Below are 27,182 nucleotides of genomic sequence, written 5' to 3'. Positions count from 1 at the left end.
ACAGAGAGCAGTGGATGTGCATGATACTACATCAAAGAGGTTGGGGTGGTGCCCACCCTGCCAATAGACTGAAGCCAGGGCGGTCCACGCGCCCCGCCCCCACGCCGTGTGCAACGCTCGACTCCTCTCCCTAGGTGGCGCTGATGAGCGTCCCGCTCCTGCGTGGCACCGTTCTCCTTTCAGGCACAGGGGCCTCAGACGCGCATGCGCCGCGAGGGGCAGGCAGGCCGGGCCAGGCGGCCGCGCATGCGCCGTGTGTGTTCCTGGCCAGAGGATGAGGCGGCGATGGTGGTCTCGCTATTTCCCCGCCCCCCGGCTCCCGGTCGCCGAGGTGCCCGGATGTAGTGGATGAGGCAGCGTCAGGCTCGCTCCTGCCCCTGGGACGTGTAGACGAGTGGCGCGCGGCTCGAGCCAGGAGCGCCCAGCGCGGGGACCCGGGGGGAGAGCCAGAGCCTGCGCCGACCCACATCCTGCCCCCGCCGCCCTGCAGAGCGACCGGCCGGCTGCCCCGGCCAAGCGGAGAGGCCCCGCTCCCCTCCCCCAGTGCAGCCCCCGCGGAGACGCTCCCCGTGGCCGGGCCTCCCGCCGGGCCTCCCGCCGGGCCCCCGCCTCCTTCCACCGTGCGCGAGGAGCGGCCCCGGCATGAGCAGCGCCCGGAACAACCGCGTGATGGTGGAGGGGGTCGGGGCCCGGGTGGTGCGGGGCCCGGACTGGAAGTGGGGGAAGCAGGACGGCGGCGAGGGCCACGTGGGCACCGTGCGCAGCTTCGAGAGCCCCGAGGAGGTGGTGGTGGTTTGGGACAACGGCACCGCGGCCAATTACCGCTGCTCGGGGGCCTACGACCTGCGCATCCTGGACAGCGCCCCCACCGGTAAGGGCGCCCGGCCGCGGAGCGGGGCAGGGCGCTCCCTTCTTTCTCGCCCCGTTTGGGCAAGGGGCAGGAGGGGCTGGGGTGCTCGGTCAGAGCGGGGGTGCTGTGGACTGGACCAGTGGTTTCTTTCTCTTTTCCTCTCCAGGGTCCGAAATCCTCCCGCTGGAACTGATGGGATGAACTTCAGCCGCGGGGCGTTGTAGGCTGTAGGGGAAGTAGCCTGGACGTCTCTGTTGTGGACTTTTAAATCGTGATTAGATAAAGCGTTAGTAAATGTACAATAGGGAACAGTTCTTCTGCAGGAATGGGTGGGGTTGGAGGGAGGCGGTGGGACCCAAGATTTCTTTCATCTTTACTTTTTATTCTAAAAATCTCTCTCAAACTGGTTCAGTCACTTTGTATTGAGGGCAGCAAGATGTCTGGCAGCAGCCCTTTGTTAGAGCTAAACTCATCAGCTAATTTAAAACATACCTTACTTACATTACACTTTATTTCTACTTTGGAAACAGCCAGAGAATGTTAACACTCAGTTAAAATAATTAAGTTTTTAAAATTTGCTTATCTGTTTATGCTTTGAATTTACTCAACTTGGACAATGAGTCTAGAGCTGTTTAACTCTCATGTTCTCCTGCACTGACACTATGCGGCAAATTTGGTGGTGTAAATACTACAGGGAATGTTCAGGCTAACAAAAGCCAAACCCTGTGTTTTCATTTAAACTTTCAGAAAAAGAAAAATTCTAGTGGGCTCTTCTTTTCTTTTTTTTCCCTTCTTTTTTAAATTAAAATTTGGGCATAAGCTTACCTGACAGGATTGGTTCAGAGGAAGGATAATTGGTCAGATTTATTGGAATTTCTAGTGTTTTCATTTCATGTCTCATATTTGCATTTTGCCTTGAGAAGAGAAAATGAATGGGAGGAGGAGAAGGCCACTGGTCCAAATTATAGATACAAAGAAAAATGATGTAGAAAGCTTATGATGTTTGTTAATTTCTTTAGCAGACTTCATAAGATACAGAAACACAGAACTTATTAAAATTGTTAATACAAATGTGCAATAGAGAAAAAACTTTAGTCATATTGAACACTTGAGATGGATACCCATGATTCTAAATGTGGCACTGTTCTTCTCTACATATCCTTTTGCTGTGGTAGGATTGGACTAAGTATTCAGTAGGGATATGGTTTAGAAACGTAAGCTGAAATTTTTTTTGAATTGTTACAGAAACAATAAGGAAAGAGAGTGTGTGTGTGTTTCAGTCTTGACTGATTTTGCAAATGTTTATGCTTGTGGTTAACTTCATTCACATGAATGATCCTACTGAAACCCGTGGGCCTGCTCCTGCTTAAAATTAAGTATATGCATGTGTCTGCAGGGTTGGTACCTTAAATGCCTGCTGTTCTTGATCCAGTGTATAGACTTCAAAGGAGTATTGTCAACTTGAAATGTATCTGAAAGTTCTTAGCTACTGTAGTTGCAAGTGACTGTGGAGGTTTTCACCATTTTTTTTTTGCTATTTTTCAGTTTTTGTATTTTTGACTTGTAGATAGTATTTATTTCTGTCTCATGTATTAGCCTGATGACAGCATTCTTCTGCACTTGTTTGGGATAAGCTCATATTTTTGCTTCATGTCAGGCTCCACATGAGGGTGTTTGCAATAAAAGAGGAGTTAGGGGAGTTGTTGTTTCTGAGTTTTAGGCTAATGGATGTCTCTTCTTCATAGAACACCTGTATGGAGCCGGGGGTAGCTGGAGTTGGGATTGAGTGGTAAATCTCTTCTTCATGTCACAGTTCCTTTTGTGGAAGCGATAGAAATTTGGAAAGAAGGGGATGCAGCGGGGAGGTAGTATAGTCTAATAGAGAGGACACAGCATTAGGACTCTGGACCTTTAGGTTCTAATGTGTTTTGTCACTGTCCTGCTGTGTGACCTTGCTTGGGTAAGTCATGTCACCTCTATGCTGGCTTCTTGTCTTATGTAGATGAAACTCTTTCTCACTGTGTAATTGTCTGTCTAGCACAAGGGGGCCTTGATCTCAGTTGTGATGTTTAAGTACTATTGTAATACAAACAATAGCAAGAAATTGGGGAGGGGGGTGTTAGAATTTGGGAATCAGCACTTTAGTACTGTTAGAGTGGCAAGTGAGAAGGAATCCACAAAGGGAGGTTTCAGAGTAACAGCCATGTTAGTCTGTATTCACAAAAAGAAAAGGAGTACTTGTGGCACCTTAGAGACTAACCAATTTATTTGAGCATAAGCTTTTGTGAGCTACAGCTCACTTCATCGGATGCATACTGCGGAAAGTGTAGAAGATCTTTTTATATACACACAAAGCATGAAAAAATACCTCCTCCCACCCCACTCTCCTGCTGCTAATAGCTTATCTAAAGTGATCACTCTCCTTACAATAAGAAAAGGAGTACTTGTGGCACCTTAGAGACTAACCAATTTATTAGAGCATAAGCTTTTGTGAGCTACAGCTCACTTCCTCAGATGCATATCGTGGAAACTGCAGCGATATGCATCTGAGGAAGTGAGCTGTAGCTCACGAAAGCTTATGCTCTAATAAATTGGTTAGTCTCTAAGGTGCCACAAGTACTCCTTTTCTTTTTGCGAATACAGACTAACACGGCTGTCACTCTGAAACCTCTCCTTACAATGTGTATGATAATCAAGTTGGGCCATTTCCAGCTCAAATCCAGGTTTTCTCACCCCCCCCCCCACCCACAAACCCACTCTCCTGCTGGTAATAGCTTATCTAAAGTTCCTTACTGAAAAGACCACTATAAACATCAGCAAAGGAACAGAAAAACCTTCCTTTTTAAGAGAGAGAGAAAAAAAGAAAAAAGTGTGGGGTGGGGCGGGGGTAGAGGGAAGGGATGGAAAAGAAGGGGGGGGAAAAGCCCAAGTGGGACATATTGTTTGAATGGGGCTGTATCAGAAACTGGATATTTTTTAAATTTTAAGAAAATTTGAGTTGACAGTGTGTCTGAGGTTATGTCTTCACTGCAGAATTCAATCAAGTGTAGATAATTTGAGTTAACTCCTCGCAGGTTAGCCTACTTCCAGTGAGAGCACCATACTTTGAAATAAGTTGAACTACACAAAGTAGTTGTGTTAGCACCTGATGAATTGTACTAACTTGAGCTTTAACCTGTACCCCTCTACGGGCCAGCCAACTAAGGTTAAGAGCACTGCCATACTTGAGTTAAGGGTTTTTGTGTATAGATAGGGTTCAAGTTAATTCTGCAGTAAAGCAAGCCCAAAATATGTTTTATATGTTTCTGGAGATATACAAATAACTCTGATGTTTTATTATAATATATAATAAAATTAACCGATTTTACACTCCAACATTACTACCAGGATAATAAACCACTGAAATAAGTGCATTACAGCGTCTAGACAGATGAATAAAAATATAATTCCATGATTTTTCATTATCTTAAAATATTGATATTCATCTTGATTAATGCATAGGGACCTTGAAATGAAATTGCTTGTCTTGTAATTCTTTGAGATATACTGTTAAAATACTATTTATAAAATAAAAATTCAGTTGGTTTTCAAATAACTACAAGCATGCTAGCTCAATTTTATATTCATTCCTCATTCTGAATACCTAATAAAAGGAATTCTCAGTATAATACACACTGTGGATTTGTTTCCACTGTTGGAACTTTCTAGTTTTTCTACCAGATTGCCACAAAATCTATGGACTTTGTATAATCAATTCTGTTGATTGAAGTTCTTGAAGCCAAAATCTGTTCCTACTGTCAATCATAAAGAAACTTGAGCCCTGTAAACAGATTTAGACTTCAAACATAATTGAGTTTATTTTCCAAAAATGTTTGAGTTATATATAAAACGCTGAATTTAACCATTTGATTTCACTACTCACAGGCCTGTGCACTTGTCAGAATACAGCATTTTGTAGGCACATAGTAATTGACAGATGCTCTATGTATTTAAAAATTACTTATTTTAAATGTTTGACAGTAGTTATATATTTTAATCACTACTGCAAGGCTATATTAATGCTTCATAAGTATCAAATCTTGCAATTCCCTAGCATTTCTGCAATTTCTGTCTTGGTTAAAATGAAAATTGTCCTGCTGGATCATGGGGGAAAATGAAGCTTTTATTGCTTAATCAGCAATCTTACTCCAGACCAGAGTAACATTGCTTACTAAAACTCAGTGTTGTCTGAAGATTGTTCAGTGACTTCTGAAATGAAGTTCTTAGTCCGTGTCTAGAGGTATCGGCTAGACACCTCCATTTCAGGGACAAGCTACATTAGTGAGGCAGTTTTGGGAAACGTGCTCTTGCTGTATGTGTGTACTTCTTCGTTTTAGAGTAGCAGCCGTGTTAGTCAGTGTCCGCAAAAAGAAAAGGCTACAGCTCATGAAAGCTTATCCTCTAATAAATTTGTTAGTCTCTATGGTGCCACAAGTACTCCTTTTCTTCTTTGTTTTATGGATAAATAGAGATGGAGGCCTCAGTCATGACATCTGTATGGATAGACTTTATGCCATCATGGAGACCCAGTGGGTCTTGTGTGCTGGTATAATGTCTGATTGTAACCATTCAGTGTTCAAATGGCAAAGAACAAATCTGCGCCTTGACTTTGTCTCATAGGAAGCATTTTTGTGTTAGCTGTATTTCCGATCATGGTGATATTTCACTATGATATTGTATACTTGTTCAGTTTTTACAGGTTTGCTATTTATCACGGTTTTCTTCCACAAATATGTTTGTGTTAAACAAAAAAGGAACAGGAAACATACATAAATCTCAACTACAAAAATCTCAAAACCATTTTCAGAACTTTTTTAGTGCTAATATAAGGCAAGATTTATCAAAAAATATCACTGACTAATCTGTGATCTGTCAAAGTTGTAAAGTGAGTTTCTGCTTCTCTATTGTGAATATGCACATGGTTAGTATAAATAATTTATTGGATTAAAATGTCAGACTCTTCATTAAAAAATCTAACTTGAAGAGTCACGTTCCACATTTATTTACACCTGTCTTAATGGTTAAGTCCTGCCTTAAATATTTTATAATTTCAGTTGTTGAAACTTTATTTTCATTTAAGTGAACAATAAAATGTTTTATGTTGATGTAGCAACAGACAGCTTGATTCAACCAAAGAGAGAAATTGTGGATTGCCAAGATATTTGAGATTCATCATAACACCATGTGTTTTGGTTATATTTCTTCTGTATTAATTTTGATCAGATGAATGCTGCTGATAGTAAATAAACCAGTATGGAATTATATTAAAACAGTGGGTTTTTTTAAAGCTAATTCCCCCATTTGCTGCAGAATCACCTTGATTTTTTTTTTTTAAAAAAAAAAAGTCCTGTCTCTTTACCTCCCTGTCTGTATCCTTTCTCCTTGATAGGGCTGCCAGTATCTTGCATGATGTGAAGGTGGGGTGCATATTACTTTTTTAGAGTAGTCAATTGTAGCCCAACTTCAATTAAAAATGACAAATCCCTTTGCACCCCCCCACTTTCCCTTTCCCATTTTCTCAAGGAGTATAAATTGGTAGCCTCTTGGTGATCATTATTTTAACTTTCTGTATTGCACTAAACAAAATGCAATCTTGAATGTGGAGGGGGTTACTGAGTCAGGGATGTAAAAAGGAAGAGGATGATTTTAGATCAGTCAAGGAATTTAAACAATGAGGAGAGAAAAAAATAAGTTATTTTCCTTTAAGTCCCTTTGAGGTCGGCCCTGGGATGACATAAGAGGCAGAATAGGAAGTGGTTAGAGATTTTGCAGACTCTACGCGCAAAAAGGATTCACTTTTATTCACTTGTCCAATTGGCCGCGTCACTCCATTAAGACCTCAAAGTAGGAAATAAGGAGTTTGGTGCCTTTGAGTCATTTTTACCATTTAGTGTGGTTAAAAATGACATGCCTACTATACCTGGGTGTACAAGGGGGTCCTCAGAAGGCAGCCTTATGACTGTTTTCCACTGTTCCTGGTCTGGGGGAATCTTCACACGCAAGCTTAGATGTTTGCCATATATCTTTATAGGCAAAGAATGACAAAAGATGGGGTGAGAGGATATTTGTTTCGGAGCAGTGGCCAGGTGGGAAGGCAGTTCTCTTCCTCCCTTTCGCGGTCCCTTTCCCTCAAGCTGTTGGAAAAGGAGTACTGGTTCCTACCACTGTGGCCACTTTGCACGAGGGTTCCATCTTTCAAATCAGCATCTAGCTAGTAGGTAGCTGATAAATTTGAAGCCCTCACTCCCAAACCACTGTTCCTTCTGGACAAGAGAAGGAACCTTTTATTTTTTTGTCTGTTTCCTCTCTAATGTCAGAGATGCCTAGTTGTCTCAAGGCTGGGTAGCTGGGGCGGATTCTCTGCTACTATAACCCTTGTCTAGCATCCATTTTTGCGTTGTCCTGACTACTGAATAGCACCACTGCTTATCGCTTCTGGTGCTCATAACTTTCCTAACAGCAGTAGAATGAAGCTGACTAGATTCTTCTGCATTTCACTGCTGTTCACAGGGTTCTGAACAGCAGCAGTGAAAACTTTTAGGCCTGCTTGGTTCTTACTCTGCTATAGCTTGGAAAAGCTATGAGCATATGGAGAGGCTTTGGAGCTCTCTTTTGGCAGACTTAGGAAACAACGCTCCAGCGGTTTGCACGTGGTTCAGGTTTGCAAGTTACCTTAATAACCAAAAGAGCTAGCAACTTAATTTTTTAAAAATCAAAGCATAGATTCTATTGAATAATAGCAGTTGTCCATGAGAGCTTCCTACTGATCACAGGCAAGTACATTTTTCAAACTGTGGTTAAAAATATAGATGGACAGAATTTAAGGTCCTTTGTTGTCCTGCAGCTGTTAAATATAAATCAGACTAAAACATCAACTGTTAGATCCTTAACATAAACTGTGTCACTGCACAGTAGTTGTTACAGTTCCTTATTGAGCCATTAGTAGAGAATTAGCCTGACAGTTAAAACTCCCCAAGAGATTAGTATTTTTGATGGGGATTTCTGACAATTTAATCTCTAGAAGTTAAGGGAAACTTCATTATCTTTCCTCTTAGAATATCTGTATTGAGTATGTAGCTGGGAAAAAAAGAAATGTGGTCAGTAATATATATTGTTGAGAAGGGAAGGACCTTTCAGCCATGGACTAGCAACCAGAAAGATGAAGGATAGTCCCCAAACCTCTTCCCCCATCCATAATTCCTTGATTGGCATGGGCTAATATGGTTGCCCCTAGTGAACCTGCTTGCTCAAGTATTCTTTGATAACACATTTAATTTAATTTTTAATGGCAATAAAGATCTAAGTAGTATTTTTAAAAATCATACTGGTGTTACATTCTTGTTTTCATAGGTATCAAGCATGATGGGACTATGTGTGATACTTGTCGACAGCAACCAATCATTGGCATCAGATGGAAATGTGCTGAATGCACAAATTATGACCTATGCACAGTCTGTTATCATGGGGACAAACATCACTTGAGGCATCGTTTTTATAGAATAACCACACCAGGAAGTGAAAGGTAAAATGTGTGTTTTTTTTCCTGAGTTTAAATACAGGAAATAATTTATTGTAGATACATACTTTGTCTAACTGCTCATTTGGTTACTGTAAGTTAAGCGATATAACATATTTGCTCAAGACACAGATTCTGTTCCTGATTCTGCCACTGATTTATTTTGCAGCCTTAGACAAGTCACTTAACCTCTCTGTCATGCTTTCTTTCTGTAAAATGGGAATATGGTACTTTCCCTTTGTTAAATGCTTTGAGAATTACGATTAAAATCATTATGTAGGTGCTGAGTATTATGGTGTCTCAAACTCAGTATTTCTTTTTTTTCTTACAGCATTCTGTATTATTACTGTGTCAGAGTCCTAATTCACTAGCTGTACTTCTGGTTGTGATAAGGAAAGAAGGCAGAACAGTGTATTTCTTCGTGAAAGAAAAAGTTTCATATACAAGTAATGTCCATGAAAAGTCGTCATTCTTTCTGTGAAAGACTGAGACTGTTTTTCATATATTTTTCTGAAACAAATACACATTAAGTATAGTGTTTTCATACCTGAGCTTTTACATAGCAGGTATACATTTGGAGAGACATGAAATTTGAGCTTCCAAACTGTCCAGTAGAGTTCACAGTGTACTTTTCTGTTCACTTATCTTTGAAGCCTAACCATGACCACTTAAATGCCAAAAGTAATTGCTTTATTAACAATTCACCTATCTGTGCATTTCTGATGTTTGTACCACTGTAGTATATAGGCACCAAAATACATAATGTCAACAGGATAGCTGAATTAGAATTATGACTTCGCTGGAATATGAGGCATAAAGGATAAGTTGGGTCAGGGAGGGGAAGATGTCTTTTTCAAACACAGGTCTTTAATAATATTTAATAGAACACAGAAAGTGACCTGGAAGAGAAATTGATTTCTATACAAATATTTTTTTTTCAAATCTGCTTCTGTTTAAAATCCCATTGCATTGATAGGCAGAATGGTCTTCTTTATATTACTTCAGAGTGGTAGCCGTGTTAGTCTGTATCAGCAAAAACAACGAGGAGTATCTGTGGCAGATTAGAGACTAACAAATTTATTTATTTATTAGCCCACAAAATCTTATGCCCAGATAAATTTGTTAGTCTCTAAGGTGCCACAAGTACTCCTTGTTGTTTTTATATTGCTTGATAGTTGAACTTCCGAGTCCCTTTTAAAAAGAGGTATTTGATGTAGCCAAAATGTTTCTATGAGTTAGTCTGTTCCAGCACATGCCCTTTTCGTCTTGTTTTCCGAGGTAAGCAGTGATAGCAATCCATAGGCTCACCATATACTTATGCGCTCTTAGTGCTCATCCCCTTAGCTTCTTCCTGTAGCCCAGTTTGACTTCTGCCTTGATGCCGCTCATATACACAGAAAGGATGTGTTAGCTTCAAGAAACCTGTTGCTGTTGGAGCCACTTTAGCTGTGAAAAATAAACTGAAAATATGTAACTTTTTTTTGCCGTGGAATTTGAAGGAAGGTTCGAAAGAGGTAAGTGTTTAGAGATATTCCATTAGTGGGTGAAGGTAAGCTGAGAGCTCAGCCAATTTAATTCATGAGTCCAGAATAGTATGATGAACTGCATGCTGATGTCAAATCTACTATTGATAAATCTCTCAGTTTTGTAGACATTTTAAAAATTTTTTGACAGAAGGCTAAAATCCTGTTCCAAACAAAACATCTCTTTATGGAGTCCGTCACTCTCATTCATTCGCTGGACAGAAAAAGTAGAAGAAATCACTAATCACTTGATCTGCTGTTTGCGTAGTTTGCAATAGCAGCTTATTCCTTCTGTGGCTCCTCATCTGCTGACTGTGATAAATTCAGCAGAAGAATTTTATTCTCTTCCTAAAATGGTTGCGGGACATTGGGGGTGGATAGGAGAAATCTACAGTTCTGCTTAGATTAAAGATATGTTTTGTCTGCCAAAAAATCTCGGGCTTCATGCCATCGTGACTTTTAGGGAACAGAGTACGGGAGTATGGGCATTCAGAATAGTGACTCTTCAGAGAAAATTTTAATTTTACCTATTCAGGTCTGTCCCTATGTTATACCAATAAATTAAAAACCAGCAGGATCTTATTAAAGGGGAAAAGGCAAAATACCACATTCATTGTGAATACAGAAAGAATCATAGTAAGCAGTTAGTTATTGTTGTAACATTCCATTCAATCTCATATTTACACACACACACGTTCTGCAAGGTTGTTATCATAGTTACCAGCCTTAGAGTTGCTCAGGCCAAGCCACTGGCCAGGTGGCCTGGATATGAGGAGGGAGCAGGGCCTTGTCAGATGCTAATCTGATGCTCCTGGAAGTTGGTTTGTAGAATCAGACCCCAAAGTTCTCACTTTCTAGAGTCCATTTTTATAGGAATTTCTTCCTATGCCAGTCTATGGGAATTGCTTCATCATGCTGTTGCTGAATCAATCAGCAGATGAGACATTCCTGACGGCTCCGTGCTGCTAGATGTTATCTTGTTCTTTGGTTCTCTCATTCTTGAGGCTGTTGGGTGGTTATTTCCACTTGACGCCTTCTTCAGGCGATGGACACTGGATTCTTAGGCTGGCACCTCCCTGATCATTCAGTTATTATCCACACCAAGCATCCATCCACATACATCCTCTATCTCTATTTTAATCACAATTGTTAATACAACAAAAGGGTGGGGAGTCTCTGGGTGCTGTTTCTGTTACAGAGTATTGCTTTGAGTCTCTCTCTGTGTGAATTGCTTTGAGAACAGACTCTGTCTTAGAATGTACTAACACAATTAGCAGCTTGCAATTTTCACACATAGAGGGAGAGGAACAGTACCAAAAACCAAGAGACCTCTTAATTAGTGATATCCTGGAATTTAAACTATGGGGAATCAAACTCATTTGTGATTTTAATACAGAACTTCTTTAATATGATCCAACACCTACCTCCACTTGCAGTCAAGGAAGTACCCTGTTCAGGCAGATCCACTGGGGACATATAACTTACATTCTGCAGAAAATTGAGGGTGGGCTGGAGACGAGATTTTGAGAAGTGCACTACAGACAAATAAGAGTGATGGAAGACAAGTTGAAATATTGAGTGAAAGATTCCAAAATGTGCAATAGGAAGAAAAAAAATTGTCAAATGACCTCCAATATGAAAGCAAGGGGGAATAATAGCCTGATACCAAAATATAACTGTGATGGGTCCTGCCACCTGGGGTGCCATCTGGAACTGGAGTACAACTGAGCCCTCTGTTTTACCAGTCTGGGTTCCCTCCTCACACTCTGATGTTGTGACAAAGTGCAAAGCCTTCCAAGCTTGCACTCACACCATCATCCACAGGCAGGGGCCACACCCAGCTGTGTATATGAATGCATGAACTAACAATAGAGAGGCTTCAGCCAAAATATCCCCAGCCTAGGATGCCAGAGCTATATTGTCCTGCCCTGGTCAAGAACGTGACCAGTATATGAGAGTTATTACCCAGTCCGTCCCTTCCATCGATGTGGAGAGGAATAAGCACAAAGCCTTTGTTAACTGAGCTGAGATTTTTCCCCAAACACTTCACTCACACTACGCTGTTTTAGGTAAAAAAAGAAAAAAAAAATATATATATATATATATATATATATATATAAAATAGATTTATTAACTACAGAAATACAGCTTTTGAGTGATTGTAAGTGACCGCAGACAGATCAAAGTAGGTGTGTCCAGGTGTTGCGTTGTAGAGGGAGTGAGGCCTCTTGGTGATGTCACTTCCTCCTTTTATAGTTTCCTCCATATGGCGGGAACTCTTTTTGTTCCAAGCCAAGTTCCCAGCCCAGTTTTTGGAAAAATACATGTATCAAATGGAGTTCAGTAATCATGTGGTCTGGTCGCATGCCCGTGCATGCTTGATGAGTCATGGCAGCCATTATCCAGAGGCTGTCTGAAGCATCCCCTGGTGAGGGCAAGCCTTTTCCGTGGCCATTGTCTTTGTTGATGTGCTATTAGCATTGTCTAGCTTCTTCATTGTGGTACCTGAAAGGCTTGCTGTGGGTGCTTCCAACTTCACAACATCTTTAACAGACACGTAGCAAAACTTCATAACTTCACATACGATAGCACATACAATCCAACAGGATATTAACATTTAACAGATCAAGACTTTTAGAATGATACCTCACAACGCATACTTTGTACAAAACATACCATAATTATATGACAATGATGAATATGGGGGGTGCCAGGGTGTCACAATAACTATCAGAATAAAGAGGATACAGAATTAGGGGAAAATATAGATTTACGTAGATGTTGAAATTTGCTTAGAGCTGGCCCTGACAGGGGAAAAAAATACATTGTTTATAAATGAGTTTGCATTCTGCTTTACTGACTTTAACAATTCTGATAATACCCATATGTAGGTGTTAATACATTTTAGTGTTTTGGCAATATGATGCTACCAGGAACCCTGGAGATACAAACCAATAATCTTAATATTACTTAAAATATTAATGGCAAAAAAGTAAAATTTAGACATGGAAAGAAGAGCTTTTCACCATGTGATTTTTCAGAATGCTGAATTTTCAATACAATGTGCTGAGATTTCTCATAAAGATGAACTTACTCACTCAACCCTGCATTTCCTAGTTCTTTTCATTTTGAAGGATCTTTTAATGTTCAGTAATGTTAAGTGTTGGTTAAATGCTCCATTTCAGGACCTCTTGTGAGTTGCTTTTATTAACGTGTCATTTGATTTTTAACTTTAGGGTGCTGTTAGAGTCTCGTCGTAAATCAAAGAAAATTACAGCAAGAGGAATCTTTGCAGGTGCCAGGGTGGTACGAGGAGTTGATTGGCAATGGGAAGATCAAGATGGTGGCAATGGACGTAGGGGGAAGGTAAAAATGAAAATGGCTTAAGAAAATACATCACATATTACTTATGGGTAACAGCTGTTTAGATTACGTTGCTGTAAACTTCTGAAACTTAATGTTGTTTACCATTAAAGCGTTTGTTTTAAAGGGGTACCACTTATACTGCTGTAAGTTATTCTAGAACAGGCGTTCTCAAACTGGGGGTCATGATCCCTGAGGGGGTTCTGAAGTTATTACATGGGGGGTTGTGAGCTGCAGCCTCCATTCCAAATCCCACTTCACCTCCAGCATTTATAATGGTGTTAAATATTTTTTAAAAGTGTTTTAATTTACGGGGGGGCGGGGGGGAGGGTGTCACACTTAGAGGCTTGCTGTGTGAAGGGGTCACCAGTACAAAAGTTTGAGAACCACTCTTATAGAATGTAGTCTTAAGCTTAAATGATCAAAATTGAAAATATGAGACTTGCAGATTACCTGAATTCCTTGTTTTTGGAATGTTCATAAAAATAAAGATTATGGGTGAGCTTTAGGATCATTCAGGAGTTCATGTAAAAACTAAACATTCTCAGACATACCCACTCAATGAGCCTTTACAACACGGAATTTTGCTTTCTCTTCACTGCTATCAGACAAACCAAGTTGTCCTGTATATCACTGGCTCAGCAGGTTATTTTAAAATTTAAGTGCTTACTTAACAGGTTTCTACTTTGTAATCTGTTGTTTTGGGGGATCTTCCAGTTTTATTAGATTTTGGCTTTTTTGGAGTTTAGACAATTCTGGAAGTTCTTTAGTTGGAGGTACTACATTACTGACTTGTTCATGAAATAGCTTTATGTGCTAGCCTGATGTCTTGGAATAAAGACCTCTTCAGCATGTTAGAACTTAATATAAAATCAGATGCAGTTCTGTTAATTGACAAATCATGGCTCTAGGAAACAGAAACCGTAGAACATATGCAGGAGAATTAATTATGTGCCCAGAAGAACTTGATATAAATGTGGATTTTAAACGGGAAGTAAGGCATAATACAATTTCTTTCAGAGAGATTATAGAAAATGAGTAACTTTTATTATTTTAGTGAAATGATGCATTGAATCAAATTTATTTTGCTGTCTAAACATAATTTAAATAAAATATTTTGCTGTGCAAGCATAGTTACTGTGTATTCTTGTATTATGAAAAATCTATATACAATCTGGAATTAGCTATTTGGGGATCTGGTGATTACTAAAGGGAAACAACAAACTTGAAATCCAATTTTTAAAACATAAGTTAAAAGGAGTTTCAGATACTGCACCTTCAGACTAGATCTCCCTGACAATTTTTGTGTTTTTTCCTATTACATTTTCCTATTTTTTAAAACGATTTAAAATAAATAATTGATATATGAAAGATCTACACAGAGGAAGTTACAAGCAATAAATGGGAACTTAATTAAATATTGAATGGTCATTTTCCCCATGAAACCTGAAAAATAGAAATATTTCTCCTTTTTCCATTGGTAGTAATTATGGGTGTTGTAGCCATGGTAACGCATCTGGAGATGAGTGGCTTAATTACATAACACCATATCTGACTATGGCATGTTACAAAGCAAAGGTGGCATTACTGCTCTGAAGAGCTCACACACTTTAGGTCCTTCTCCTGCAAACACTTGTTCACTTAACTTTAACTAGTGGGACTATTTTCATGCTTAAAGAAAAGCACAGGAACAAATATTTTCAGGATGGGGTCTAAGAAAAGAGGGAGACAGCAAATAGTGAGAGAGGTGTTTGGATAAGTGTTAGGAGAAAGACAATGAAGACAATACATTCAAAAAGATGCTTGTGTGTTATGGATGCCTCTTCAGGGTTGCATTTGTTACATGACATCAGTATTTCAGAAATGCAAAGAAAAAATACAAAGACCCAATCTTTTCATCTTCACTCCCCTTCTATCCTAGTATTTAAAGACTGGGATTAGAATTAAAATTGGGTCATATAATACAGACTGCTACCTGCGGGCCACCAGCCTGATGTAACCAAAGTAGCTTAAAACAAAAACAAGTGCTGAGAATAAGTTGTTGCCATTTTTGGTATTTTCAGTGAGTTGTTTTTTCTAGTAAGGACTTGTAAAAGCGTTGTAAACCAGTAAATTTCATTTTGTACTTCTCTACCATTTTTAAACCAGTTTACTTGAAAAATATGTATCTTATGGAACTGGCAATCTGGATGTTTATTTCCTAGGGATAGCATTAATTAAGGTGTATGAACGTTGGTTTCGGTAGAAAATGATAAAATGGAGTTGGGGGACCTGGAGTTCTGGTTTTAAAAAAAAAAGCTTAAGTAAACTCTGCTATATCATGCTTTTAACTATAGGTAGAAATGGTAGAGGAAGTTTAAAGTTCAAAATATGTTGCTAAACTCTTGTAACCCATTTATCTATTTTTAAATTCAATAGGTAACTGAAATCCAGGACTGGAGTGCATCAAGCCCACACAGTGCAGCATATGTTTTATGGGACAATGGCGCTAAAAATCTTTATAGAGTTGGCTTTGAGGGCATGGTAAGGAGTAAAGCAACACAAAGGGTAAAATACTTGGAGGGGGGGAGAGGGTAGTAAGAATAGCTTATGCTGTGCTTTTATTCTCCTTTTGTGATATCCTTCTGTCTGTTTGCATGCTGTTAATCAGTTTATTGTGAATACAGCTGGATGGATCATGAATATGCATTAGGAAGGAAGTCTGATCTGAGACTTTATTAAACATCGGTGCAAATCATTTAAACATTTAAACAGAGCTAGCTTCTGCCTGAATATAACAGATATTTACATGTGCAAATGTAGTTTGCCTCCTAGCATTAATGTTTTACTTCAATTAGAATTGGTAAAAAATAGAAATATTTATTTATAAACTTCCTTAAAAGGCCCTTACTTTTTCTTTAATGCCTCAGAACTTTTTTTGAAAATCTCCTCAATGCCAAGTGTCGAGACTAGAACACTGCAAGTCTTTCAGTTGTCATTTAATTTTCACTGTGAAGAACACTCAAAACATTTTCAGATAGTTTGAGTATTTTTTTCCTACTTTGGAGTTATTGTGTTTCAGACTTTAGCATGAAGTTTCTCATTTTGATTTTACAACTTTTAGAGTATAACAAGACCACAAAAAGTGGGTCAGGTTTGGTCATGAGACTTCTGTTGATATCTTTGTTTCCTTTTTATGTGGTCTTACCCTAGTGTGAGCCAACAAAGTTTACTTGATTGTCAACTGCTGAGACATATTAATGAGCATTATCATTGCATTATTTCTGTTAATTTTTTTTTCTTGGTTATATATTGCAGAGAGGAGATATACTAACTTACATTAGAATGTCCTTCTATCATATTCCTGCAACAAGAATTACATTTAACAGGATGACAAAGCAGCTTTTGTAAAAATAGTAAATTTTGCACCATATCAGCACTTACAGGATAAAGTCTAGTTTAATTTAGGACAAAATCAAAATATAGCACTTTGTTACTTCTCCATCTGATTTTAATCTGATTATACCTCTTACTTGACTGAACAGGTTCATAATCTCAAAGGGGAATATTTATAATTGGGGGAATTATCAATATTCGTAGAATATCAGCTAAATGGATATTAGAGCTCTTAATAACCCAACCATAAATAGAATGGTTTAGTACGTGGAAGCCTCTTTGATAGATACTATCTTATACAAACCAGAGATGTTTGATCAGCCATTTAATAAAGAATAGTAACCCATTTTTACAAAGAACCTTCGATTAAAAAAAACCTGTGCATTGGCATTTTTATATCAAATGTGCTTTAATTTTCCATATTGACAGTTTATTTTTGACACTACATTTAAAACTTGCTGTAAATCAGTTTCTTCAGTAACTTACTATTTGTTTCAAAGTGTTTGTGTTTATCAGACATAATTGTGGATGGAAACAGAACTGAGGCTTCAACATTGTCTGCAGCAAACGGGCACTGTCCACGTTACAAGTTTAAATTATAATTTTGTGACCAGAAAGTGGACATGATCACTTAAGATACTAAGAAATATGGTTTAATGCTGCCATCACAGCCACCTTTGTGTATCCACACCTACCAGCTACACCATATTTATATGATAGGTTTCAGAGTAGCAGCCGTGTTAGTCTGTATTCGCAAAAAGAAAAGGAGTACTTGTGGCACCTTAGAGACTAACCAATTTATTTGAGCATCAGCTTTCGTGAGCTACAGCTCACTTCATCGGATGCATTCTGAATTCTGTAGCTCACGAAAGTTGATGCTCAAATAAATTGGTTAGTCTCTAAGGTGCCGCTAGTCCTCCTGTTATTTTTGCATATTTATATGTTAATTTTGGGATAATTAGGGCAGTTATCCGATGGTGCCTAGGGAAGTGATCGACTGCTAAAAGGATGTGTTCAGAAAAGCATTAACAGCACTGGGTGCAGCACAGTGTGGTGGACTCTGCTGCATGCAACTGGGGAGAAGAAGGCCTGCACTCAGACAATATGGTGCTGGTTAAAGGAACACAGCCATCTGCCATCTTAGCTCACTGGCAGAGGTGAAATGTGGTTAACTGACCATGGTTGCTAAAAGATTTTAAACATTTTGTTTGGATCCAAAAGCAAGTTAGAGCCTGTAACATGTTACAAACATGTTACCGCTATGGGGTGCTTTAAACCTACACATTTCTAAAATAGATCTTATGCCTTGGGAATTCACTTATTCACTCAGCTACCAAATTTCCTTTGCTAAATAACTTTAAAGATTGTTTGCATTTCTTCAGTGTTTGTTCTAGCTTCCCCCTTTTCTTTCTTTTCATTACGAAGGGCCTTCCCCTCAACTGTGGAGAGTTTGGAAGAAATAACTTAGGTTTAACATCCATTAATGTCAGAGTTCTCTTTAAGTTATCTCTATGTGGGGTATTTTCAGCAAGATTTGAATAGTTACAGTGCTGAGAGGGTGAAGGAAACTGAAAGGATCCATTGCCCTTGTTTTCCTTTGGGCATTATTTTGTACTTTTTCTCTTCCTGACTGCCATTTGAGGCCTGTTCATCCAGACACATTGTGGGTTACCTTAAAGTAGTAGATCAGAATTCTCTAAGAGGATTAAAAACAAAGCTTTTTGACACAGTTAATTTTTTGAATAAGAGAAATCTGTCATTACATCTAGGACATTGCTGGAGAATTTCATGCACAGAATTAGGGTAGTACACTATAGTAGAGGAAACCGCTTCATGGATCAGACCAGTGGCCTGTCCACTCCAGTAACTTGTCCCTGGCACTGATCAAACCTGATCCTTTAAGAGGGGAGTTGCAAGAAACCATGCAGTGTACAATTATGGAAACTTTTCATAGGGGTGTTTTCATCTTAACAGTTGCGGTTGGCATACTGCCTGAAGCATACGGGTTTTTAATCCTATCTAATGTTCTTGGCTTCTTTTGCCATATAAATCCTTTTTTTGAAACCTGCTAAACTCTTGGCTTCAACATCAAGTGGCAATGAATTCTATATATTAATTATGCATTCTGGTAAATATATTTCCTTTTATCTGTTTTAAATTTGCTGTCTTTCAGTTTCATTGAAAAGCTCCTTGTTCTTGTAGAGAGAGAAGAGAGTAGCTTGGAGTGTCTGATACACCTTCTCCATATCATTCCTTACTTGGTGTACCTCCATCTTTTCTCTAAACGGTCCCAATATTTTCAGTCTTTCCTGATACAGCAGACACTTATTGATTCTAATTATTTTTGACAGTTATCTCTGAACACTTGTTTCTGCTGTCATTTTTGACATGGGGTGATCAGCCTCATTTCTTGTTTTTAAATAGCCATCTTTCTAAAGTTTAGTGTCAGTACTAAGTTTTGGCATGATTCCGTGGCATGAACAACTGTAGTGAGGTACTGGTGGGTTGACCATTGTTACTGCTTCATTCAAGTTGTGTGTCTTTTAGGATTAAGTTAAAAATAGAATTAGTTTTAATAGGCTGCCCTTTAAATCAGTGGTAGAAAATTGTTAGTTACTACTTCAAGAAAAAAAAATCTACTACCTGTCCTTTGGTGCACGAAGTATCAATATTTTTATTATCCTGGTAATCAGGAAAAATCCTTGAGCGAAAGGAGGAGTGGAATTTTGAACAGCATTGGTTAAGCATAATATAAAGAAGAGGGAAGATGATCGTTCTATTGGTTTTGACTTGAATATTCCTTGTTATGTTGACAGAACATTGAGAGAATTGCTGTAGTCTGATACAATCTGAAATTTTGCTTACTTAGAATACATATGTATTAAAGGTTATCTATCCAAGAATAAGCCATACATATTGGAAAGCTGGCTTGCTTCTGCAAGTACAATACCAGATTCTCTAAAATACTGACCAAGTTACGCACTGTAGTGTGCAGTGAACGCAAGTATATAAAACAGACTATTATATGTATATATTTACCATATAAAATCCTAGTAAAGTGCATGAAATCTTGAAATCAAATCTTTTTGTGGACTCTGTAGTACAGATATTCTGTACTGACCATTGTATCAGAGGAGCTGTAGGAGTACAAAATTTGGTGCAGTTTTAAAAATGAATATATGCTTATACTGGCATCTGTTCTCGTGGATGTATATATAGTATCATTATTAAATAGTGGCATATAGCTTTAGGAAGCTGAGAATTTATTCGAGAGAAGGATTCAAATCATACTGTTTCTAGCACCTAGAGATAGTAGTGGCTAGGAGGTGGTATTGTGTGTTTAAAGGGTTGTAAGCATTATATTTGTCACTAACTTAAGGATCAGGAGAGGCATGAATGGATTTCAGTTCATCTCTCTTGCTAGAGAATAGTCTCATTGCAAGAGGCCTGGGGAAGCGAGAGAATGAGATACAGCCTTTATGAAAGCACGTTTAGCTTATATATCTTCCACCACCTGTTCTTTTGTTGTCTTTCTCCCATTACTATAGTCTGAATTGCATTGCCCAATCAGTTTTCTCTTCCCATCCCCATAAACATAGAATGACCTTTGCCTGATGGGAATTGTGTTCCATAAAGAGTAACACCAGATGGCAGCAATTTGGATTAGGGGATATGCAGAAGCTAAATGAAGGGGAAATTATGAGAACTTTTAATTGGGTTTATACAGTAGCTGTTCTTCACATTTAATTTTTTTCATGTTATGGAAGAGGCCCTTTTGGAGAAATAGCCAGTAGAACTTTTTAAAGAAAAAAAATCTGATTTTAGTTAAACACAGAATTCTGAAAGCAACCAAAATACCCTTTTATTCTGCTTTTTCTGATATTCTCCAGGGCCCAGAAGTTAGAAGTCAGGTTTGACTCTATAATAAGTTAAAATGAATGTCATAAACATCTTAAACAAAAAATGTATAGGCTTTATAATGGCAACACTGACACATCCTTACCCAAGCTGATGCTGCACAGGCAAGGCTATCATGTCCAGTATGGTATTCAGACATTCCTGAATTCTGTAGTGTTAATTTTGTGTTCTTCCTCTGCATGTATTGATTGCCTTTTTTTTTTTTTTTTTAAAGAAAGGTAATGTGAAACAGTTTAAAGCGTCTCTGTGCAATTCTAATAGCAATTATGAATATGAGGTTTCTTGGTCAGTGTAGTTTATTAGATTCTAAAAGCGTTAATTTGAGCCTTAAATTTAAAGCATTTGATAATACTGGTAACATTTATCAAATCCTATCAATGCCCAGCCCTACCTTAAAGGAATAGGTAGTAGAAATAGATGGGTTACAATTTTGGAAAATATTTGAAATTTTCTTTGCATTCAGAATTGGAGTAATGCATTTATTTTTGTATGCATGAGCTTTTCAACCTCTAATATTTCAGTGTATTTCTGTTCTGATTTCACAGATTTATGTCAACCTGCAAGTTCACTCTGTTAAAACTAAAATTGTCTAAATATCTTTCTTTAGTCTGACCTGAAATGTGTTCAGGATGCCAAAGGAGGCTCTTTCTACAGGGACCATTGTCCTGTGCTAGGTGAGTTGGAGAAGGAAAGAAATAGCTAGTTTTAAGTAAACAGAAACATTTCAGTGTCCCAAGTCAGTATTTAAGTTTGAGAACTGAACCAAAGTTAATCAACGTTCCTTAGTGGGATGCACCAAATAATTGAGATTTGAATGGTGGCATTTCTGTGCATTACCATGGTTAAATGCTGCAATGATAACTGGTATCTTAACTGATATGTTTCAACTGTCTGTAGATATGTTTGTCAAACAGTATACCAAATATGTAGCTGGTAAGTTGTTAAAGTTGGCTGTCTAGTTAATGTTTCTGGCTTACATGTGCTCAGCTTTTACATGTTTCTCTTAATAGCTAAAGATAATTGCACAGTTTTGTAGAATGGTTTAAACATCATTTTAATGCAGTATTGCAGATTTGTAAACATGAAGTCATCAGCATTTAAGTTTCTAACTAAATATCTATAATTAGTCGTACTGGCTTATTTTGTTACATAGGTTGTGAGCTATTCTATATAGGTTCTATACATATTCTATACATTGAACTCACCACTCTAGTATCTAAGCTGCGTGGTGGTATATGGTTGTACTTTATTACAAAAGTAGCTGCAGTTTTGTTTTTGAGTAGTTTGGTTTTTGAGGTGTAGGTGAGTTAAAAGATAAGGTCTAGTGAGGTTTGGTGCAGAAGTTCCTTAGTATATATAGTAGACAACATATGTAAACCTTGACTTAAGAGGGAAGGGAATGTGCCAAGCAGCAGATCTTTAAAACTAGGCACTTGGCAGGTGTTAGATATCTTCTTGAAGTTACCTTTATTGCACTTACCGATGTTGATTTGTATATTTCGTGTTCTTGTTTTTCATTCAATTTCAGGTGAGCAAAATGGTAACAGGAATCCTGGTGGGCTGCAGATTGGTGATCTGGTAAACATTGACCTTGATTTAGAAATTGTACAGTCTTTGCAGCATGGTCATGGGGGATGGACCGATGGCATGTTTGAGACCTTAACCACCACTGGCACAGTTTGTGGCATTGATGAAGATCATGACATAGTAGTACAGTATCCAAGCGGCAACAGGTTTGTTACATATTCTCAAACCTTTCCTATGACAGACTTCCTTTAACTTCACAAGTTGCAGGGCTTGAAAATTTTTTTTTTTACCCTTCTTTGGTTCTCACGACATCCCACCATCCAAATAAGAGTTTCTGTCTTCTTCCTGGCTTGTGTAATAAGGGGTTCCCATCTGCCACATCCCAATGATGATAATCTTTATAGCATGTGTGAGAGGTTTTGATGGGAAAGAGATTATTTGCAATTTTCTCACCTTTAACCTGCCTTCAGTTAAATATTCATGGTGTTTATGATATGAGGTCTTTTTTTCTAAAATGTCACTTTGAGTTTTATTTTAATGTATGTTGTCTGTCAGATAATTGTATTTATTAAAGTTATTAATTCTCTAAGTAATTAAAATGGTTACTTCCAAAAATTTCACAATATGAATATTTCACAGCTCCATGCACTAACCATGAAAACATGATTGCATATAGCTCTCAGTAGTGTTTATTTCTTTTGGCTGTGTCCTTAGGGAGCATTTTTTGAGAACTAGTGTACTACCATACAGTAGAGGCTAATGTGATAGTTATGTCCAGCATGAAGGCAGACAATCCCTTGTTTCATATATAATATGTATTGCCAAATGTGACCACTGGAGAACAAATTAAGACTCCCAGTAATTTCAACAGATCTATACTATAAAAGTATACTTAGTTTTATGTTTGGAACAAAACAGTAAAGATAAATAGCCTTGCAGAATAAATATACTCCGAGATGCTTAAATTTATTGTTATGAGATTTCACAGCAGAGCCCATCTACTCAGTGTTGTATCCTTGTTTCTCTTCCAAATTGTTAATCCAAGCTGCAAATTTTATCGCCTCTTGGGTTTGAACAGGTTCTTGCTTTCTGAAGATGCTGCTTTTACAAAGGAGAGTGAGGCGTAAGTGGTTCTGATCATGAATGACTAAGCTCTAGAGGATATTGCTTTTCTGCTATGTGAGCATGCATTGCCTTCCTAGTTTGTTAATGTAGTAAAAAGCATAAGGAAAAACATGCGTAGCTGAAAGTGATCACTTACTTTTCTCAACCTGAATATGTTTGTGCAGTTACATTAAGTTACAATAGCTAGTTATTTGGGTTTTGTTTTCAATAAGTTTTCTTAACTTTTAGGCAGCCGCCTTTCAGCAAACCATTTAGTTGAAGGGAGAAATGGTGTAAATCCTCTAGTCTCATGATTTTTTAGACAATATACTTTGTGTGATGATATTAAAAGCCAACCTGTAACTTGTTCATTGAAATATAGAGGTTTCTTACACAAACGTATATATTTATAATCTTTATATTTCTCCAAAATAAGAAACCTCCCATATTTCTAAAACAAAAGTGAACGGAAAGAGAATTGTATAGTGCTCAAAAGTGTTAGGCACTTGATGAGAACAAATGCATTTCCTACCATAGTAACCTTTTAAGCAACAGTTTGATTACAAAATCTGCTTTTGGTTTTCTGGGGTTGTGGTACTAGACACACATGGACCAGCTGCAGAAAAATAGCTCTGGACGCACATGTTTGTCTGTCATGTGCTGCTTTTTTAAGTGAATGTAAACTAGCATAACACGAACTAGGTGCACACAAACCAATACATTGCATGGTACAAATCAAAATAGTTTAACCAAATGTCGGGCTGCAGGCCGTACATCTGGTTGAAATAGCATATTCCTATCTGTCCAACCCCGTCTCTGAGGAAAGAAGAAAACCCTGTATTTAGATTCCAAGCCCTCTCCTTTCCCTATCAATTCTTGTCAGAGCAATCCATCCTTATCAGTTATCCTGTATTTTGAGAGGAATGCCAGACTCTCAGGCCACTAATCCCTGCCCTAGGTAATAAGTCCACACACACCCCTCCCCAAACAAACAAACCAAAACACAGTCACAACACAGCTGCCATTTTATGGCTGGCAGCTTTTTCCCTTAGGCTGCAAGAACCAACCATGGGAATGTTCTGACTGCTTCAGGTGCACCTCTCAGAAGATTATCCTTGCAACCACCAGCTGGTAAACTAAGTGGAAGGGATTAAAAGCAGCTAAGCCATAGTGTCCAATCACAAAAATTTCTGGGCACAAAAGCACAATTTAAGGCAACAAGTAACCTTTTAAAATATAGCCCCCACTTTTTATATTAAAAAAGAAAAGATCATTAATTTGAAATATATTATTTTCTAGGTGGACATTTAATCCAGCTGTTCTCACCAAAGCCAATGTTGTCCGAAGTGGAGATACTGCTCAAGGTGCAGAAGGAGGTACCTCACAGTTTCAAGTGGGTGACCTCGTTCAAGTTTGTTATGATTTAGAACGAATCAAGCTTCTTCAGAGAGGTCATGGAGAATGGGCTGAAGCAATGCTCCCTGTAAGTATGTGTGTACATACAATGGTATGTTGGCAGGGCTGGCCTTACCATGAGGTGAACTGAGGTGGCCGCCTCAGGTGCCAGACTGGGTTTGGGTGGGGTGCCGCTAGGGCCCAGAGTGTAGAAAATTTTGTCTGCTGCTGGTGCATATGTATTCTCTCTGCTGTAGATGCAGAGAGAAGGTGGAGTGCAGTGCTGGAGGAAGGAGGGCACAAGAGACATAACAGGCAGGCAGGAGAAAAGGTGAGAGGGAATAACAGAAAGCAGCAGGAGCTGCAGGGAAAGATAAGAGGCTCCTCCTCCTCTGTATGTCTCTAGTACCCCCAGGAGCCTGGACTGATTAGCTTCTCAGGGAGCTTCCTGTTTCTTGCTCTTTCCCTAAACCCACTTGAGGAGAAAAGGCAGTCAACTGAAGTAGTAGGAGCCAGTTAGGCCCTTAAGAGGCTGATATCTTCCCTTGCTCAGGCCCTGTTACCAGCCTGCGTATTTGTCCCCTTCAGTTGAATGTTGAGAGCCCCTATAGCTGGCACAGAACAGCAGTCATGAGTGAAAGAAGAAAACGCCCCTCTGGGGCAGCATTCAGAAAAAGAAAGAAAGTAAAGGAAACTTTTCTATCTAAGCAGGAAGGAGCTCTCCTGAGATACATAAACACAAATGTTCACGGTGAGTCTTCTGGCGCCAGTGAGGATGTGAGGAGATGCCTGATCTTCCAGTTAGTCAGAGTGCAGGTCACCTGGCAGCTACTGCAACATCCATATCTCCATCTCAAATGGATGTAACCATACACATTCCTGAAGAAAAGTGTAGATCAGAGAAGAGTGTGGTGGAGGCGCAAGAAACAGCTGTTGCTGAGTTTAGTTCCTTAAGTCTGGATGATCCAGGACTGTGGACCCACTTGAGCAGTAGCCTGAGGGACTTTGTGTTCCCCAAAGACAATGAAAATAGAAGTTTCCATGCAACACATTACTGGTGTGAAATCCCCAATGGTGACAATGTGGAGAGGCCATGGCTTATGTACTCAAAAACCCAGAATGCTGCATATTGTTTTTGTTGCAAACTCTTCCAGTCTAATGTTCCAGCCACATTGGGTTCTACAGGAACAAAGGACTGGAAAAATCTGGCTAGAAATCTGGCATGCCGTGAGAAGGCAGCAAATCACCAGAGAGCATTCCATAGGTGGAAAGAGCTTGAGATGAGACTAAGGTTAAAGGCCACCATAGATGATCAGCATCAAGAGAAGATTGCATCAGAGTCTCTTTACTAGCAAAATGTTCTGAAAAGGCTCATTGCCATTGTGAGCATGCTTGCTACCCCAAACCTAGCACTGCGTGGGACTTCAGATCAGCTGTATGTGCCAAACATCCTTAAAATTGTGGAGCTGATGGCTGAGGTTTGATGCTGTACTCCAGGAGCATCTAAGAAGAGTCACCACCCAAGAAATGTAGACACACCACTACCTTGGAAAAACAATTCAAAATGACATCATACAGTTACTGGCAACAAAAGTCGAACTGAAGATTGTGGCAGATCTGAAGTCAGCAAGATATTACTCTGTTATTCTGGACTGCACGCCTGACATCAGCCATACGGAACAAATGATTTTAATGGTGCCTTTTGTAACAGCAACAAAACCTAGTGAAAATGTCCCTGCAATGGTGACTGTCAGAGAGCATTTTCTAGAATTTATTGACATTGTCATACCAGCTTGCATAGTATCATCAAATGTGCTTCTTAAAAAGTTGGAAGATACAGGAATTGCGATAGCTGACATGAGAGCTCAGGGCTACGGTAATGGTGCCAACATGAGAGGAAAGAACAGAGGAGTGCAGAAACGGATCTGAGAGTTAAACCTGCAAGTTTTTTTTTGTCCCAGGCAGTTCTCATTCATTGAAGTTGGTGGTCAGTGATGCAGCATCAGCCTCTAGCGAGGCTGCTGAATTTTTTAATGTAATTCAAATCATCTGTGTATTTTTCTCTGCCTCAACTCATTGATGACAAATTTTGAAGCAACATCTGGGAACATCCTCTCTGACACGGAAACCACTGAGTGCCACACAATGGGAAAGTTGAGTGGAGGCGATAAAACCTATCAAACACCAAATTGGGAAGATAGATGATGCCATAGTTGCCATTATGGAGGCTAATGCTATGACAGGAACTGTTGTGGGAGAACAGTGGCAGAGAGAAATGGAATCACCAGAAACATACATAACTTCAAATTTCTGTGTGGCTTAGTGTTGTGGCATGACGTACTATTTGAAATAAATGTTGTAAGCAAGAGACTCCAAGGTGTTGACCTTGATATATCTGGAGCAATGGAACAACTGGACAAAGCAAAGTCATACCTACAGTCTTACCGGTCAGATGAGGGATTTCAAAATGTTCTGAAGAGTGCACAGAAGTTGGCAGAGGAACTTCACACTGAAGCTATTTTCCCACCCATTCAAGAATACAAGAGTCACCGAAGAAGACGACATTTTGATT

At 39.0% G+C, this 27,182-nt stretch overlaps 1 protein-coding gene across 3 annotated transcripts in view; it reads left to right on the top strand.

Annotated features, from left to right (window-relative positions):
- The first annotated feature begins 268 nt into the window (after nt 1-268).
- The window catches only part of MIB1 (MIB E3 ubiquitin protein ligase 1), a 101,249-nt gene continuing 74,335 nt past the window's right edge, over nt 269-27,182 (top strand). For all 3 annotated transcript variants that reach the window (XM_084620434.1, XM_084620436.1, XM_084620435.1), the window contains exons 1-7: nt 269-871; nt 8,240-8,411; nt 13,165-13,294; nt 15,710-15,814; nt 21,192-21,258; nt 22,113-22,317; nt 24,515-24,698. In XM_084620434.1, coding sequence (XP_084476560.1) covers nt 643-871; nt 8,240-8,411; nt 13,165-13,294; nt 15,710-15,814; nt 21,192-21,258; nt 22,113-22,317; nt 24,515-24,698 — 1,092 coding nt within the window. In that variant the 5' untranslated portion in view covers nt 269-642. The remainder of the gene's footprint in view (nt 872-8,239; nt 8,412-13,164; nt 13,295-15,709; nt 15,815-21,191; nt 21,259-22,112; nt 22,318-24,514; nt 24,699-27,182) is intronic.

This window comes from Lepidochelys olivacea, assembly GCF_965140295.1.
Source record: "Lepidochelys olivacea isolate rLepOli2 genome assembly, chromosome: 2".
Taxonomy (NCBI): domain Eukaryota; kingdom Metazoa; phylum Chordata; order Testudines; family Cheloniidae; genus Lepidochelys; species Lepidochelys olivacea.
The sequence above is the reverse complement of the archived record's forward strand: the minus strand, read 5'-3'. Positions and strand labels throughout refer to the sequence as shown.